General features: G+C 37.3%; 1 protein-coding gene and 1 pseudogene across 1 annotated transcript; both read right to left on the reverse strand.

Moving 5' to 3' along the window:
• Positions 1–3,703: 3,703 nt before the first annotated feature.
• Positions 3,704–6,317, reverse strand: LOC137099590 (interferon-induced very large GTPase 1-like; annotated as a pseudogene).
• LOC137099579 (interferon-induced very large GTPase 1-like) lies at positions 6,189–9,855 on the reverse strand. The gene is made up of 2 exons (XM_067476605.1): positions 9,783–9,855; positions 6,189–9,692 (listed from the first exon to the last, which is right to left on the reverse strand). The coding sequence occupies exons 1-2, from the start codon at positions 9,801–9,803 to the stop codon at positions 6,324–6,326; spliced, it is 3,390 nt and encodes a 1,129-aa protein (XP_067332706.1). The 5' UTR covers positions 9,804–9,855; the 3' UTR covers positions 6,189–6,323.
• Positions 9,856–16,829: the final 6,974 nt, after the last annotated feature.

Consider the following 16,829-nt stretch of genomic DNA (forward strand, 5'->3'; position numbering starts at 1 on the left):
GTGATCACAATGTGGAACAGCAACTTGCAGTCATTATTTTCCAAATTAAGTTAAATAGAGTTTGGTCTATAGCAGGTCTTAAAGCAAGTAAAAGAACACTTTGTTTTAGCAGATATGAAGTTGTTATTTTTATGAATTATGCTCATGTCTCAGAAGCCTCTGAGACTCCAATTACTTTGTGTTCATCAGTTTGATTTATTAAATAAATGACAAAATCTTCTTGAGCTTTTCTGCCTTTATTTGATAGATTAATATTTAGTTTACATGACTTAATTGAAATGTACGGACAGAGAAGGGCTTTAATTAAAAAAACCGACAAACTCTTTGTTTGATTAACTAAACACTTCAGAAATATAAACTATCTTTTGCCAGTTATGTTTATGTTCTTTCGCCCAATTGTTGCCCAAATGAGACTATAGACAATATACAAAAATGCAAAAAAAAAAAAAAAAACAGATTTAACAGATTTAAATTGTATTAAATGGTTAACAAATATGCCTTCAATTCCTAAAAAAGCAGATAATTTCTGAAAATATAATCTACGCTCATTAACCTTCAGCTGCAAAATGTCACATATTTGGCTTTAAGATAAATTCTCCAAAAAATGCAAAAATGATCCAGTTGTGCTTATTCTTTCTCTTAAAACAAACAACAAAAAAAGTTTTCTGCTTTACTTGCATGGAATGTATTTGCAGAAGTCCTTACTATCCAACTTAAATAAATGAGGTATTCACATTTGTGTACATAACAGTCGATTCCCTATGATGACTTACTGACTGTCCACATTTATTATTATAATATGATCTAATCTACTATCAAATAATAAAAGATAGTTAGTGAATGTGATTTTACTGCAAGGGGACACAAGCCAGTGTCTTCTTGTGCCCGTCCCAAGTCTGGATACAAACTAACGTAAGTGTCTTTACAAACTAACATGGACATACCTTCTTATTGCAGCTCAAAACATGTAAGAGCCTGTTCACCTACAAACCTCTTCGACACAACCTACAACAAACAAAGTCAGAACAACACGATGATGACAAAGTTACAGTACGTGATAATTTATTAAGAACTGACCTTTTATTTTGCTCGTCCTTGTCTCTGTCTTGTGTGTGTTGATGTGGCTGCTCTCCTCCCAGTGCACATCCTGTATGTACAGGAAAAAATACACATTATAACCAAGGCAGACGTACAATCATTAGTTATGTCCTGTGGCTATTGTTCTAACGTTTTAACCCCTATGCGAACACTTTTGATATAAGCTAATTATTATATGGGATCTACTTCCTGTCCCCTTCTGCTGTCATCACCCTCTTTGTCATTGTAAGATGTATGTCAGGTCCTAGCATCTAAGTCAAAAATGATGTCATTTAAAACTGTTTTTAAGTACTTCAATAATAATATATTATAGAATTTAAAAATTAATTTGCATTTGCAGACTTGTGCATTTCTTTCTTAAAAAAATGCTTTCACATAATCACTGACAAGCTTCCTAGGGGCACACAACAAGCAATCATCTGTGACTACTGAGGAGTGTATGCACATAATACAAAGTGTCCTTTACTTTAATTTTTGTTCTCGGTGAAGTTGCATTTCAAAACCCACAATTACACTTTTGATATTTTAATAATAATATATAAGAAATGCCGAGTTGCTAATCAGAAAATCTGAGTAAATGTAACTTTAAAATGACACATGCTTGAATCAATTAGACTTTTCTTTCAAAAAGTATTTTTTACATAAAGAAATTTAAGTAGTAAATACAAAGACTATTCTTGCTACATAATAATCTGATCCAAAAAGTTACCTTCATTTTTTTTGAGTAGATCATGCTGGTTATTTTTATCAGTGTGTAGCAGGTTTGACTATATGTTAAAATGTTACCTAATAACAAGAACAACAACAACACTAATAATATTAATAATTCAATAGTCAAAAGCAATGCAGGCAACTCATCACAGCAAAACACAATTAAGGTTTTGTTGAAGGAATATTTAAACCCTCCTACCTGCTCTTAACACATTTGTAATGTGATAACTGTAATCTGTGTAGCTCCACGTGATCATTTTCCCTTTTATTCCTCAATCCACATATTATGACATTTATTTGATTTCAATTTTGATTCTTCTTCCAATGCAATTTGGTTTGTTGGTGCAATTTTAGCAGATGTTTCTGTGTTTCTGCGCCACATGTTTGTGGCAGATGTTTCTGTGTTTTCTTTTGTTTTATTGTTGTTTTATTATGATTTTTATTATTTGAAGAAGTGACACAGAGTAAAGAGGTTTTATAATACCTGGATTTGAATGCATGTGTAATTATTTCTTATTTTCACATGTGATACTAAGTGAATCAATACTTCACTACTCGAGGTCTTTACAATCTTGGTAGCTAATAATTATTTTCTATTTATAATTGTCTTTTATTGTCACAATCCACACAAACAGAAGACACTCAAGGAAGTTACTGTTCCATCCAAGAGTAAAAAGTCTTGTTCAGCCAGTTTAAATGTGAATGGTTTGCATGTTCTCCCTGTGCTTGTGTGTCTTTCCTCTGGCTGGTCCGGTTTATTTCACAGTCAGACGAGCATGTTGGTGACTAAAATTGCCTGTAGATGTGAATGTGAGTGCGAATGGTTGTCTGTCTGTGTATGTCTCTCTGTGTTGACCCTAAGACAGACTGGAGAACTGTCCAGGGTGGACCCCACCTCTTGCTCAATGACAGCTGGGATAGGCTCCAGCCCCTCGCGACCCTACACAGCATATGCGGGTACAAATAATGGGTGAATATTTACAGGCAGCAGGGGAACATGTATTTCTTTTCAAACCAACTTGAACTTCTTCACGGTGCTTCACACCAACCTCACACCAAGAGTAAAATATGTTATTCAGCAAGTTTGAAAATGAAAGTAGATGTGATGAGAGTTTAGAAATGTTATCTTTAACTCGCAGATGCTCACACTAAAACTAGTTAGTTAAAACAAGTTAGAGTTGCTAGTTAAGCTAACGTCCACGTCTTTGGACTGTGGGAGGAAACTGGATTACTCGGAGTAAACCCAAGCAAGCATGTCAGGTGGATCTGATCACCAGGGACCTTCTAGCCAGGAGGTGGCTCAAAGAAAACAAAAACGAACTTAAAAAACTGAAGATAAAATTTTTTGTTACATGTTAAATTATGTTTAAGATACAGTGGAAAAAACGATAAAAGTTTGTATGCATTCATTCAGTCTTTTGTGTGTTCGAGATTCAAGATTCAAGATTCAAAATATTTATTGTCATATGCACAGACAAAAAGCATGTTTCCCTGCACAATCAAATTCTTACTTTGCCGTCCACAATAAATGTCATACAGTAAAGTAAAAATAAAAATAGAAATAAAATAAAATACAAATAAAATAAAAAATAAGAGCAATAAAGGCAATAAAAAGTGAGGTAGTGCCGTTCTGAAAAAAATGAATGTGCAAATGCAAAATGTGATTCAATGTAAACAGTTGTGTCCTTGTAAGTAGTTATGTGTGATTAGTGTGCACTTAACGCCCTCCGTGGCAGACGTGTTTGCTCTCTCCGCGCTCAAATGTCGGCTTTTTCTTCTTTTTTGTGTGTTTTTTGTTTTTTAACAAAAACAAAAAACATACAACCGACAGGACATCGCCAACTCATGACACATTGACATTACTAGTATTATTCCACTGGAGCTACAACTCATTGTTCGCTCCCAGAGTCACCACCGAAACCACACAGAGGGCCACGAAGCACTGGGCTCGAGTGAGTTCTGCATCGGTCATGCACCACTCTTAATGTTTTAATTTCAGTCCATTTCCCTTTTTAACAGACTGTGCCACTCGGATTCCAGAGTGAAATCATTTGCCAGCGGGACAGTACCAGGGAATGTCTGCTGCACGATCGATCATCACTGATGGACTTATACAGTTTTTGAGACAGTTATTGAAAGGCAGATTATATATAATAAGCCCACACAGGCATCAGGGAGAATATTATTATTATTATTATTAAACTAGACTAAATGGCTTCCATTGCATTTAAAAAGAAAAAAGACAACAGATAGAGGTGTAAGGATTTAATGAATAAATCAAACAATCCAGCATTTCTTCTCATTAATCTTCCCATTTCATTACAGCAACACAACTTAACAGTTTCAGGCATTTCATCATAACTTAATTCAGCCTTAGAACAACCACTTTATGACTCACCCTGTTCATCAGTTGTCACCATTTTTCTCTTTCTAAAAAATAAAACGAAACATTCAATGGCAAAGATGAGTCCATTTTAATTAAAAGTAAAACATGTTTCTAAACTAAAAAATTATCTGTGATTATGTCTTTTAATGAGAACTCTATTATGGAAAGAAGTTAAAAGCAAAAATACGACCAAATATCACTGTCAACTCTTATTTCTAATGAAGTAAAAAACAAAACATGTATGATAACATGTATGATCTGCATCCAATAGCTTTCACTGATCTTAAAAATGTGTAACAACTTTAGGAAAAAAAAAATCTTGTATTCAAAAGAATGAATAAAAAAAAAACTTACTCTTGTAAATAATTATCGAATTTGGTGATGATCAACAGAAAATCATACAATCATACAATTGAAAAACAAGTGAAATCATAGATTATATTCCTGTGATGTGTATGTTCAAATTTTCAACAACCTTTTTTTTCACTTGCACATTTGTATAACAGAAAATGTGCATTTAATTAAAAAATACATTTGACAAATTTGGATCTGCCACATACTTTTTACAATAATATGTTTATGAAAAACACATGATTTGTAGTTTGACATATTGTTTTTTTCCTTTCTTTGCTTCAAGGCATTTTTAAAAGTTAAAGTCACTCAGTTACCAGTTCACTCACATTACTTGTACATTTCATCCAGACTTGCAATAGCTTCTTCTTTCTTGTGCTCCCTCCAATCATTGGGAATTTCCCCGTAACCTTGGAATTTTAATTTATAGTGATCTTCCAGTTCTTGTTGAAATCGGCACACAAACCATTTCCAGTATATCAGTTTAGATGCATCAGCAGTTATCTCCCATGCAGCATACTTCTCCCCACCATCTTGATACTGTTTAAAAGGAATGGTCTCCTCTGAATCATGACGGGGATAGAAATGTCTATCACTTGCAACTAATGTGGTGCAGAAATCAATGACCAGGTCCACCGTGTGTCTAAAGTCCCATCCTTTAATCCCAGAGGGGCGATGAAAAGGAACATTGTGTTTGTCAGGACTGTGATCTTCCAGAGTGTTGGTACAAACAGCAGCACAGAATGGACACTTTACCCAGCAGCAGTTACACAGTTGATCAATGAGGATTTGATCAGGTTTCAACCTGAATTCTTTCATTTTATCGAGTGAGAAGCTGCTCATCTCCTTGTTGATCGATACAAGCTCTTTTTGTATCTCTTCTTTGAGAAAGTCAAAATCGTTAATATCACTGAAATTTTTTACAACAGATGGTCTCAAATGTCAGCTTTTCTGTTAGCAAACTGGAAAATTGCTGCAGCCACATGTCTATGTCTCCTCTCTGGGTTTTGACTTCGTCTGTTGCTGTAAACAAAGCTTGATTCACAAGCTTTTCCATGTCTTCTACATTTTTCTTGAGTATATTCAGAGCTTTATCTTTATGATCCGTGAAGATGTATTTGTTTACTTCCTCTTTTATAAAAGTCTCCACATGTTTCCTTGGGTGTTGGATGTAGGTGATGAAACCATTAAAATCCTCTTTCTCTGCCAGTGACTTCAACACATGTTTCTCCAAGTTCAGTCTGTTCCCATTGAATGCTGGGAAATTGCTCCTCATCTCTCCAGCCAGATCAATGGCAGCCTTGTTACAAACAGCCTCAACAATGGAAACTTTCAGTTTTTCACACATCAGTTCTCCAAGCACAACAGCAGATGAACTTCCTTTGCAGAAGCTTCTGAAAATGTTGTAATATTGTGTTTTCTTGCTTTTTACAAACGTTGCAGCATCATTGTTAAGCTTGAATTTCCTGTGAGACTCTGACAGCCAACTCTCAGCACTGTCAAACACATACAGTATCAGATCAACTGTGAACTCCTTCTTCAGCGCATATTTCCACTTTGACACAAATTTTCCAACTTATTCTATTACAGATTTGGCCACTTCCTGCAAATAGGTCAATCTGTACCCTCTTTGTGCTACAGGTTTGCTCTTAATTATATTTATGGCCTGTTGTTCAACCTTGTCAATGAGGGATCTGATGCATTTTTGTTCATCATAGGGTAAAGAACTCTTTGATGCACATAGGTTTTCTTGTTTTGACCCAAATACAATATTTTTTTAAAAAGTCACAGTACTGCTAAATGCAGTTTTTAATGAAAATCTTTGCACTGTTGTGTCTTCTTTTAATTGCTGGCTTTTGTCACAGTGCTCTTGGTGTTTTAGAATGGATATATACTCAGAATAATTACCACACTTTGATAGTTCTTTGTATTTTCCATCAATTTTGGATTCATTTATAAGAGACCATTCAATACCAAGCTCTTGAAGGACAGTAAATTGATCTTCTTCCAAGTTGATGTCCTCAATAGGTTGTGTTTCTGCAGTTAGTTCACTAACCCAGTGACTCCAAACAGTGTTGAACTGCGTTTCTAGTTCCTCTTCATCCTTGACGTTGTCTTTTAGCTGATGAGCGAGTTCTTTGCTCTTTTGTAGCAGCTTCTCAAACTCTGTCTTCTGATCATCCAGTTTTTTACAAGCCTTCTTCTGCTGAAGAACTTCATCCAGTTTTCTTTTTGCTCCTCTCACCAGTTCATCATGAAACTCCTCAATTTTTTGTTCAAATCGGCCTCGCCACTGAACCAGCATTTCTTTGTCTCTGTTGTCATCGAAGTATGTTTTCATGTCTCCTTTGATTTTTCCATAGGTTTTACTAATTTCTTTAAAAATATAACTGAGCTCAACCTTGTCAATGTTTCCATTTTCGATTCTGATATGAAGCTGGTTTTCAATGGTCAACATGTTGCTCCTCAGTGTCCAGGTCCAGTTCCCGTACTGGACCTCAAGTTTTCTGTACACTGCAATTTCCAGTGTGTTTTTGAAGCTGAATACAAAGTTTTCTTTCAAAAGGGCATTGCACAGGTCCTGGATTTTGGTTTTGAAGTGTGACAGAGTAATCACAGCAGACTGTGAAGCTTTAGAGAGGATGAAGTTCTTCAGCTCTTGGACGCTCTCACTGTAACCTGGATTTGGAGGAGCCATAGGTGGACTTCCCTCCCACAGTTGGGCAAAGTATTTCACATCTTTCTGCACATCAAATGCAATGACATCACTGAAACACTCAGCATCACAAACCTCCTCTTTAGCTGCAAGCTTTGTCATCTGGTCCAGTTTTTCCTGCAGGCGTCTCTTTCCATCCATGTTTTTCTCTGCAGCTGCAATATCTGTAACATTCTGGTGAACAAACACACAACTTGGAGAAAGTTTCACTTTCTTCATCCTCATAAAGGCCTGAACAACAATCTGCAGAACATCCTGCATGTCAGCTGGATTCTCTCCAAAGATGTTGATCAGTGTCATGTTTCCCAGACCAACAACAAATGTTGCCAGTTCATTGTCGCGGTGAAGAGTGGTGTTACCTGCCAGCTCAAGAGCACGCAGTCCTTCAGTGTCCACCACTAGAACATAGTCAAACTGAAAGTCTTCCTTCATCTCCTCTGACACTTTGACCAGCTGCATGAAGGCTCCCTTGGTGCACCTGCCAGCACTCACTGCAAACTGCAACCCAAACATGGCATTCAGCATTGTTGATTTTCCACTGCTTTGTACGCCCAAAACTGACAACACAAAAACTCTCTGGTCACCCAGTTTCCTGATGACTTCATCTAAAAGACTGGAGATCCATGTTAAAGGCACATGACCTGCATCACCATCCATCAGCTCCATCGGGTGTCCTGATATCATCAGTTCTGCAGCCAGCTCAGGGTATTTAGAGCAGTCAGTCTCATTCAGAGCTTTATGGGCTTCATAGATTTGTCCCATTTCTCTGAAGATGTGCTCCAAGCCAAAAGTTGAAGATTGCAGTTTTTTTGACATTTCTTCAAGTTCACTTTGTTTGATTTTTAAAAGATCAGATTTGTCATGTTTCTTCTTCAGATCCAAAACTTCAGACCACTTTTCATCATAGTGTTGAAGAAGTAAAGACAGATCATCTGTGGAGAGATTTATTAAGATCTGAATCCATTTCATGAAATATTGTCTCTCTGTTGTTGCCATTGATGAGAGGTTTTCAATGAACAACTTCATCAGTTCACTACAGGAAGCAGTGCATTGTTTTTGTCGTATTTTCATCAGTTCCTGTTGTTTTTTACATTTCTCCTTCTCAATGTGTCCTTTGAGGTGATATAGTTCTTTATTTATTCTGCACCACTTATGCCACAGTTCACCTTGACATGGGAGGAATTGATCTTTGATCTTTGAAACATCCATCCCCTGAAGCAAATTCACTATATTCAATGCAGCAGATTTTCCTTTTTGATTGACTTTGTCATCTTCATCTACTTTGATTCCAGAGACATCACCCATGGTTTCAAGCTGAAAGGATTGATGTGGTCCAGACAAAATCTCTCTAATGATTCTCTTCAGGTTTTCAGAAACATCTGCCTGGCTTCTGTCTTTTAGACCGATTGTGTATTTCCCTTCTTTCATCTGCACTGCACCACAATCATTATCAGTTATGAGACAAATCAGAGGCTTTGGAGACTTCAAAAGGTCTGAGATAACTGTCCAATTTTTGTCACTTTTTTCCAGAGTTGGTAATAGAACAACATTGACTGAAGACGTCTCAGTCAGTATGTCACGTTGTCTCTCAATCAACAGAGCATCACCATGAAGATTACAGAAGGCAGTGCAGTCAGTGAAGGCATCATTGGGTTTTCCAGCAGGACAGTACCAGGCAATCTCTGCTACACCGTCCATCAAATGGTGAGATTTGGTGCTACCTGGACAGTTTCTGTGGAAGAAGGTGCTGTGATGGTCGTTGATCAAAGTGTTCATCAGCTGAGATTTAGACACTGACAGTGAACCCAGGCGGAAAAATGACACCATGGGTGTCTCAGCTTTGCAGATGGGCATAGTCTTCATGGTAACGATGTTAGAATCATCTTTAGTTTGAGTTATCTTCCATGTTTTTATAATTTGTCTGAATGTCCACAGAGGACATTCAATGTCCATTGTGTCTGGGTCAGGAACAAGCAAAGGTAAAGCGTACTGACACTGGGACAGTTTTGTAACCATGTTCTGCTTAAGGAAGCTGTCTGAGCAGTGATAAACTGCCATTTGAACGTCCATTGGATGAACATGAGTCTGTTTTAATTGATCAGTGTCTTTGCTGGTGCTGAAAAGTGCATCAAAGTCGATATCTTCTGCATTAACTGTTTTAGACACTAGAATAGGCTTCAATTTGACTTGTCCCTCTGCAATATATCTGGTTCTGTAGTCTAACATTATAAGTCTCTGAAGAAAAGTATGAGCAAGATCTTTCTCAGATGTCTCATGGTCTGATTTTAAAGGTGGACTTATTTTAAGAAAATCTGCAGGAGACAACTTTTGTTGATGGTTATTTTGAAGGTGAAGTCTTCTGAGCAGTGTTTCAGTTTCTCTTTGATATTGGTTCTTTCTGTTGATCTCTTCAGAACTTTTCACTGGCTGCTGTTAAGAAGTTAAGAAACATGTAGAATGTGTAAAACAAGTTATACAATGAGATAAAGTAAAAGCTGTTGTGAAAAAATAATTTCCTACCTCATCCCTTTTTCCACTCATATCAATAACTAAGGTCCCTGCAGGACAACAGTGAACGAAAGCATCAGATAAGTCTAAGGGAGTTTGAATGTATATTTTTCTAAGTTATATATTTGATAATTTCATCTGATTGTAAAAAGAATTCATAACAGTTATTCACGTTTCTCCCTGGTTTCAGCTGGAGGATTGGATTGAATTTTAAACCTACCTCGCAGAGTTTTGCTATTTCCATTCTCTTCTGAGATCTCAACAACACCAGGTTCATTTACTGGGTCAGACTGAAAAAATATTTATCATTGTTATGTTACAGGCCCCAAACAACAGTGACCTGTAGACAGGTTATATACCCTGTTTCAGACAGGAAAAAGTAGAGACGGGAGACGTTAGTTGTGTCTGCTTCTCAGACAGAAACAGCCTGATTGAACGGAGGCCTGAAGGCTACGTTCAACTAGCGCTCATTTTGGTGAATACCCCACCTAGTGGCGTAACTTGACAATTACAATGAAAAGCTTGAAACTTAAAACCAAGGTAAATGTTCAGAAATTTAGTCTCTCTGCACCAAAATACAAAAAAACACATAATCCTAATCAACAATTGTGACCAACCATTGGTGGGTGTCACAGTTAGATTAAAGTTATTAAGCTTAAAAATATGAAGATACAGTAAACATGTAAACATAAGTTTAAATGAGTCAACCCCCCCCCAAGTCATATTAATTATCATGTTCCTAAAACTAATCAAATAGATAATGTAGAAAACTACTTCCATATTTATTTTTTTCTAAACTGATCCTCAGAATAATACTCAAAGTCACAAGTATTGGTTTTGCATTTGGATTATTATTGATTGCAACCCTCAGTTCAGTCAGACACATTGTTCATCTTTAAAATGCGTCTCTGCTCCAGTTTCTGCCACAACAGTAATTGTCTGCTAGAAATAAAAATGGTTTTATAGAGCTGGGAAAATTGCTGAATTTAACTACATATTTATATTGTTTACTTTGACCAAGTTTATTGGTGTTAATAATGTTGTAGTGTGATGGCTATTTAAATATTTAATATTTTGGCTTATCATCTTAATACATTTTATTTGTTTTCTGCTTTTAGAAACTGGTCATTTGTTTGTTCCGTCTCCGTGCACGCTGGGTGTGGCACAGAAACACACAGACACGAAAGCACAAATAAAGGAATGATAGGAATCTTGGTGTTATTATCATAGAGGTCCTCCTGATGGTCTGTCGGGTCTCTCTCCCTAAACTGATCTCTCTTAACCGTTGCCTTATAAATGCTGCTGCAGCTTCTAATTAAACAAGCTGTGTCAGAGATACAGCTGTTATTTCATCAGATACATATTTTTAAAAAATACACTGCAGGTGAAAGACGTGAACTATACACAATACGGGCTCAGGTGCACGGATTTTCCATTCGCGTGTGTTTTGTCAGTACACACACATCAACTACAGACCCTGTTCAGTAACAGACAAAGTTCATTCTCCAGACTCCAGCACAGATGTGCGTGCGTCATATGCGCGCTCCAGTCCTTATTCAGCATAATAGATACAGTTTTTAGCCTAATGATATTTTTATTAAATAGTCGAAGTGACCAGGTCCTCATCATTGTTATGGCAACACAGGCTGTTATTGAAAAATGATCGAGTACATTTTAAAATTCAAAATCAAATCTTTCCGGCAAGAAAAAAAAAGCGGAGACCCTGAAACAGGGTATGTTACTGTACGTCATTTTGGACTATTTACACAGATAGTGTATTAAGATGGTTCACACACCCACTTTTCCTTCAGTATCCATCATTTATATATCAAAAGGAAGTTACATTCAGGTCTTTGTCTGCCTTTCATAAAATACTCTCACCTGCTCAATGTAAGTGAAAGTAAAAGCCCTCAGTCTGATTTCCCCTGAACCATGTGACTTAGAAGAAACTGATGATCACACTTACTGATATGCTGTTAAAGACTGTCACGTTCAGTTCTCTGTTTATGGAGCTAAATCGATGCACTATATATTTTTTTTTTATGATTATTTTAGGATTACAAATTTAGCATTGTAAATAAAATATGTACTTCTGAGTTGTTGTCCTTTCTGCTAATCCTGTGAGTTCAGGGTCTCCACAGCGGATTATTTGGCTGCATGTTGATTTGGAACAATTTTTACACCTGATGCCCCCAGTTTCTACCAGGCTTGTATTTGACTATTTGTGCAAAATCACATTTGTACATGTTTGCGCACAAAGACACTCTTTTAAGTACAAATCTTGTTTTCCAAGTATAAATCTGGATCCATCCATTTGTGGGTCTCAAGTGATAGGGATCTTAGACACTGTGGGGAACAGTGAAAGTAAAAGCCCTCCGTCTGATGTCCCCCAAACCATGTGACTTAGAGGAAAATGAAGGACAGACTTATGGATATGTTGCTAAAGACCGTTACTCAGCTCTTGAGGAGCCTTTCGCAAACCCTTTTTACCTGCTCCTATATATATGATGTATATGGATATTTTGAAATGGCATATGGAAATAGGGATGCAGATTTAACCCTCATTCTAACATAATAATGATACACTCTGAGCTAGTTCAAATGTTCCTCCTCTCTCCACAAAGAATCGCTGAGGCTCTTTTAGAGTGACCATCAGGTTCTTGCTCACCTCCCTGACCAAGGCCCTACTCTCTCGTTTGCTCAGTTTGGCTGGCCAGCCCACCCTAGGAGTTTCCTGGCGGTTCCCAACTTCTTTCTTCTTCTTATGGATGATGGAGACCACTGTGCTCATTGGGACCTTCAATGCTGGAGAAATTTTCTGTACCCTTCCCCAAAACTGTGCCTCAATACAATCCTGTCTCGGATGTTTACACACAATTCCTTGGACTTCATGTCTTGGTTTGTGCTCCAACATGTACTGTTAACTGTGAGACCTTATATAGACAGGTGTATGATTTTCCAAATCATGTCCAATCAACCGAATTTCCCACAGGGGGACTCCACTCCATGTAACTTTGTTGTGTGTATGTTTTTTATTTTTAGTCAATTTGCAAAGCTGTTAGGGCGGCTGTAGCTCAGTTGGTAAAGGCAGTCGTCCATGGACCGAAGGGTGATCGGATCAATACCTGGCCCTGGCTATATGTTGAAGTGTCCCTGGGTAAGACACTTGAACCCCTAACAGCCCATTCCCCTCCCCAGCTGTGCAGTGCTGGTCCAAGCCCGGTAGAAATTGGGGAGGGTTGCGTCAGGAAGAGCATCCAGTGTAACAACTGTGCCAAATCAACATACGGACAATGATCCGCTGTGGCGACCCTGAACTCACGGGATAAGCTGAAAGGACAAAAAAAAAAAATTACATTTGCAAAGATTTCAAACAAACATAGTTCATATTGTCATTATGGGGTATTGTCTGTAGAATTGTGAGGAAAATAATGAATTTAATTCATTTTGAAACACAGCTGTAACATAACAAAATGTGGATCCACTGTAAATTTCAAGATTTGTAACAATGTGCTGTTTTTAAACCCTACGTGCAGCTATGAGCCCACTGGAATAATGTAATTTATATTCCAAGTGGGAAGAAGGAATAGACTTGGACGACCCCCAAAATGGTTTCCTGGCTATGTCCCTGAAATAGCAAAATAATTTTTGTATAAATCATGTTTTGATCAATTCTGCTGTACATTCCATAATTTCATTAACAATACAACTGACTTCTGTTTTATCCACATATAAAGCTCTACCTCCGCCAGTTAATTCTACTAGTAAAAAACACCTCATAGGCTTATATTTGAAAATCCCTCACTGTGTGATCACTCAGTTTCTGTTACAGTTATTACACTAAAATCTTTTTAATAATTGACTAAAATAATGTGTTAAATTCATTAAAATTCACATTCAGAAAACTAATCAAATAGATAATGTATAAAACTTCCATATTTGTTTTTTTCTAAATTGATCCTCAGAATAATACTCAAAGTCACAAGTATTGGTTTTGCATTTGGATTATTATTGATTGCAACCCTCAGTTCAGTCAGACACATTGTTCATCTTTAAAATGTGTCTCTGCTCCAGTTTCTACCACAAAAGTAATTGTCTGCTAGGAATAAAAATGGTTTAATAGTGGTGGTAAAGATTACCCGTTTACCTTGCACAAGATTATTGGTGTTAATAAATCTACTGTAGATTAATAAAGATTTGTCTCTGTCAATGCCTTCGTCCTATCCCTCTCTCACACACATTGGAGACCAACACAGACATTGTTGTGGATGTAATGAGAGAGCGAGGCCAGTTTCAATCATATGCATCTACTGAAAACAGTGACGCAACCCACCCACTGCGTGTTGTGCTCAATGAAACCACCTAGTTAATAAGTTAATAAATTACAAAGTTAATACTTTGATTGAGGTTGAATAGTCTGATCATGAGAATGATTTATCAGGACTAACCGAATGTAAACTGCAAGCACAGTGTGCACAACGTCATATGCAACTTTCTATTCCATTATGTTGTAGTGTAATGGCTATTTAAATATTTAATATTTTGTCTTATCATCTTAATAAATTTTATTGGATGAAGCTGTTTAATGAATCACTAATCTGGTCATTTGTTTGTTCCGTCTCTTCTTCCTGCACCGTGCACGCTGGGTGTGGCACACAAACACACAGACACGAAAAGCACAAATAAAGGAATGATAGGAATCTTGGTGTTATATCATAGAGGTCCTCCTGATGGTCTGTCGGGTCTCTCTCCCTAAACTGATCTCTCTTAACCGTTGCCTTATAAATGCTGCTGCAGCTTCTAATTAAACAAGCTGTGTCAGAGATACAGCTGTTATTTCATCAGATACATATTTTTAAAAAATACACTGCAGGTGAAAGACGTGAACTATACACAATACGCGCTCAGGTGCACGGATTTGAAGACAAAGTTAATTCTCCAGACTCCAGCACAGATGCGTGTGCGTCATATGCGCCCCAGTCTTCATTCAGCATAATAGATAAGGTCAGTTTAGCCTAATCATATTTTTATTAAATAGTCGAAGTGACCAGGTCCTCATCATTGTTATGGTATTTATTTTTTTACAGAGATAGTTTATTAAGATGCTTCACAGACTCACTTTTTGTGTTTTTTGCTCTGCCTCGTGTGTGTAGATGTAGCTGCTTTATTTCAAATCCTTCCAGTCTCCATCATTTATATATCAGAAGGAACATCCAAGTCTTTGTCTGCCTTTCATAAACTACTCTCACCTGCTCAGTGTAAGTGAAAGTAAAAGCCCTCAGTCTGATTTCCCCCAAACCATGTGACTTAGAGGAAACTGATGGTCAGACTTACTAATATTCTGCTAAAGACCCTCACATTCAGCTATTGGGGTTAACCCCATTCTGCCAACTCAGGGAACTCTGTGTGGTGACAATAATCTCCAAGGTCATTTTCCACATTTGGAAGGACAGATTGGACTGGCTCCGTCAGTCACCTGGAGAAAATCTGTTTAGAATTACATATCACTCAAAAATATGTCTGGACTTTAAATTCTTAAGGTTCTTGTTCTCCCACATATGATCTGTTTGTGATGTACAGTTGTCAGAAAATACTGGGTAGCTTGATGTTCCATCTCAGAGGCACATTCATGGTGTCATGAGCATTATTGATTTGTGTGATTTTTAAAATACCAACTTCAAAGTTGTTGTTGTATTATCAGTATTTTACTCATCTAGACAGTAGTGTTAGATTATTGTGCCTTAGCATAAGAAGAAGTATATTTGTAAAACATACTTGTAAAATAATACCTTCAACAAATAGCACATAATCTTAGTAGCTCAGTACTCTGGCCTCCCTCTGTCACCTGGTGCTACCAAATTGCTGGTTAACTCAACACAAAAACAATGAGGTGACAATTTACTTTGAGCCTGCATGTTTAACATTTATAACTTATATATTTATTAAATGGCTATTAAACATAATGTAGTCATAAGCAGGAATAGCTGTATTTGTTAACAGAATTCAAGTGCAAACTCTGGAGGCTTCTGTATAACCACACAATGAAGGACAAAATAGTAAAATATAATCGTTATAAAAAAAGCAATACTGACAAAAAAAAGTTTAATGTCCTTTGTAATACTAATATATAGTGTCCTATAAATATTTATTTTATTACAAACAATTATTGTTTGATGCATTTTAGTTGAGAATGAAGTTGAATCTAATCTAATCGAAACATTTTAGGTGTCACTGTGGTGCAGTGCTTAGTGCTGTTGCCTCTCAGCTAGAAGAAGGTTAATGTGGCTGCTGGGGTCTTTCTGTGTGGAGTCTTCGTGTTGTCTGTATGTGTCTTCAGGTAGAAGTAAAACAGCCTCTTACTGATAGTCAGATAGTATTTATTTCCCAGGCACTTAAAGGATAACTTTAATCATTTGCTAAATGAATCCTATTATCCACAATCATCATACAGGTGCTAAAGCCATCACTGGATAGTGTCACACTTCCAGAGTCTAGTGTGGTTTTGAGTGGACAAATAGCAAGAGACTGAAAAGAGTGGGTGTATTGGTAAAAAGGCTATTTATTTTATAAGCATTGCATGGTAAAGGACGGGAGTGATGGAATGTCCACAGGAGGTGGACGGACTTGGGATCCCGGTGCAGGTGGAGCGATGGAGCAGTGAGTTGCCGGGGGTAGATGGCCGATGCCTGGAGGAAGAAAGCCAAGGAGATAAGGAGCCAGAGAGATGAGTAAAGCAAAGCAGGGAGACAAGGTGGTTGCCATTACCATTGTGTGGTAACTTTAGAACAAGTTAAGAGTCAATGACGTCTTCTTCCATAGCTGTTCTGTCCAGTCCTGAAAGCAGCGGTGTTGGACCCCAGAGAGGAAGCCTGCATCGGTCTCCTCCTTCCTGCCCACAGCTCATCAGCCAATAGAAGTCACTGCTACAACCCCACCCCCAAACTTTCAAAACCACATAAAAGCCAGCGCAAAAAAGTCTGTGGAGCACAGAGAGCAGTCGTCGCAAATGAACTTTGCACACAAGGAAATCTGTCAAATCGAAAGGAAAAAAACTTCGGG

The sequence above is a fragment of the Channa argus genome, chromosome 15 (assembly GCF_033026475.1).
Source record: "Channa argus isolate prfri chromosome 15, Channa argus male v1.0, whole genome shotgun sequence".
Classification (NCBI taxonomy): domain Eukaryota; kingdom Metazoa; phylum Chordata; class Actinopteri; order Anabantiformes; family Channidae; genus Channa; species Channa argus.

Coding starts and splice junctions, on each gene's coding strand:
- LOC137099579 (XM_067476605.1), bottom strand. CDS start 9,803: ATGAGTGGAAAAAGGGATGAG. Junction 9,693..9,782: donor TGAGTGGAAAAAGGGATGAG/GTAGGAAATTAT, acceptor ACTTCTTAACAG/CAGCCAGTGAAAAGTTCTGA.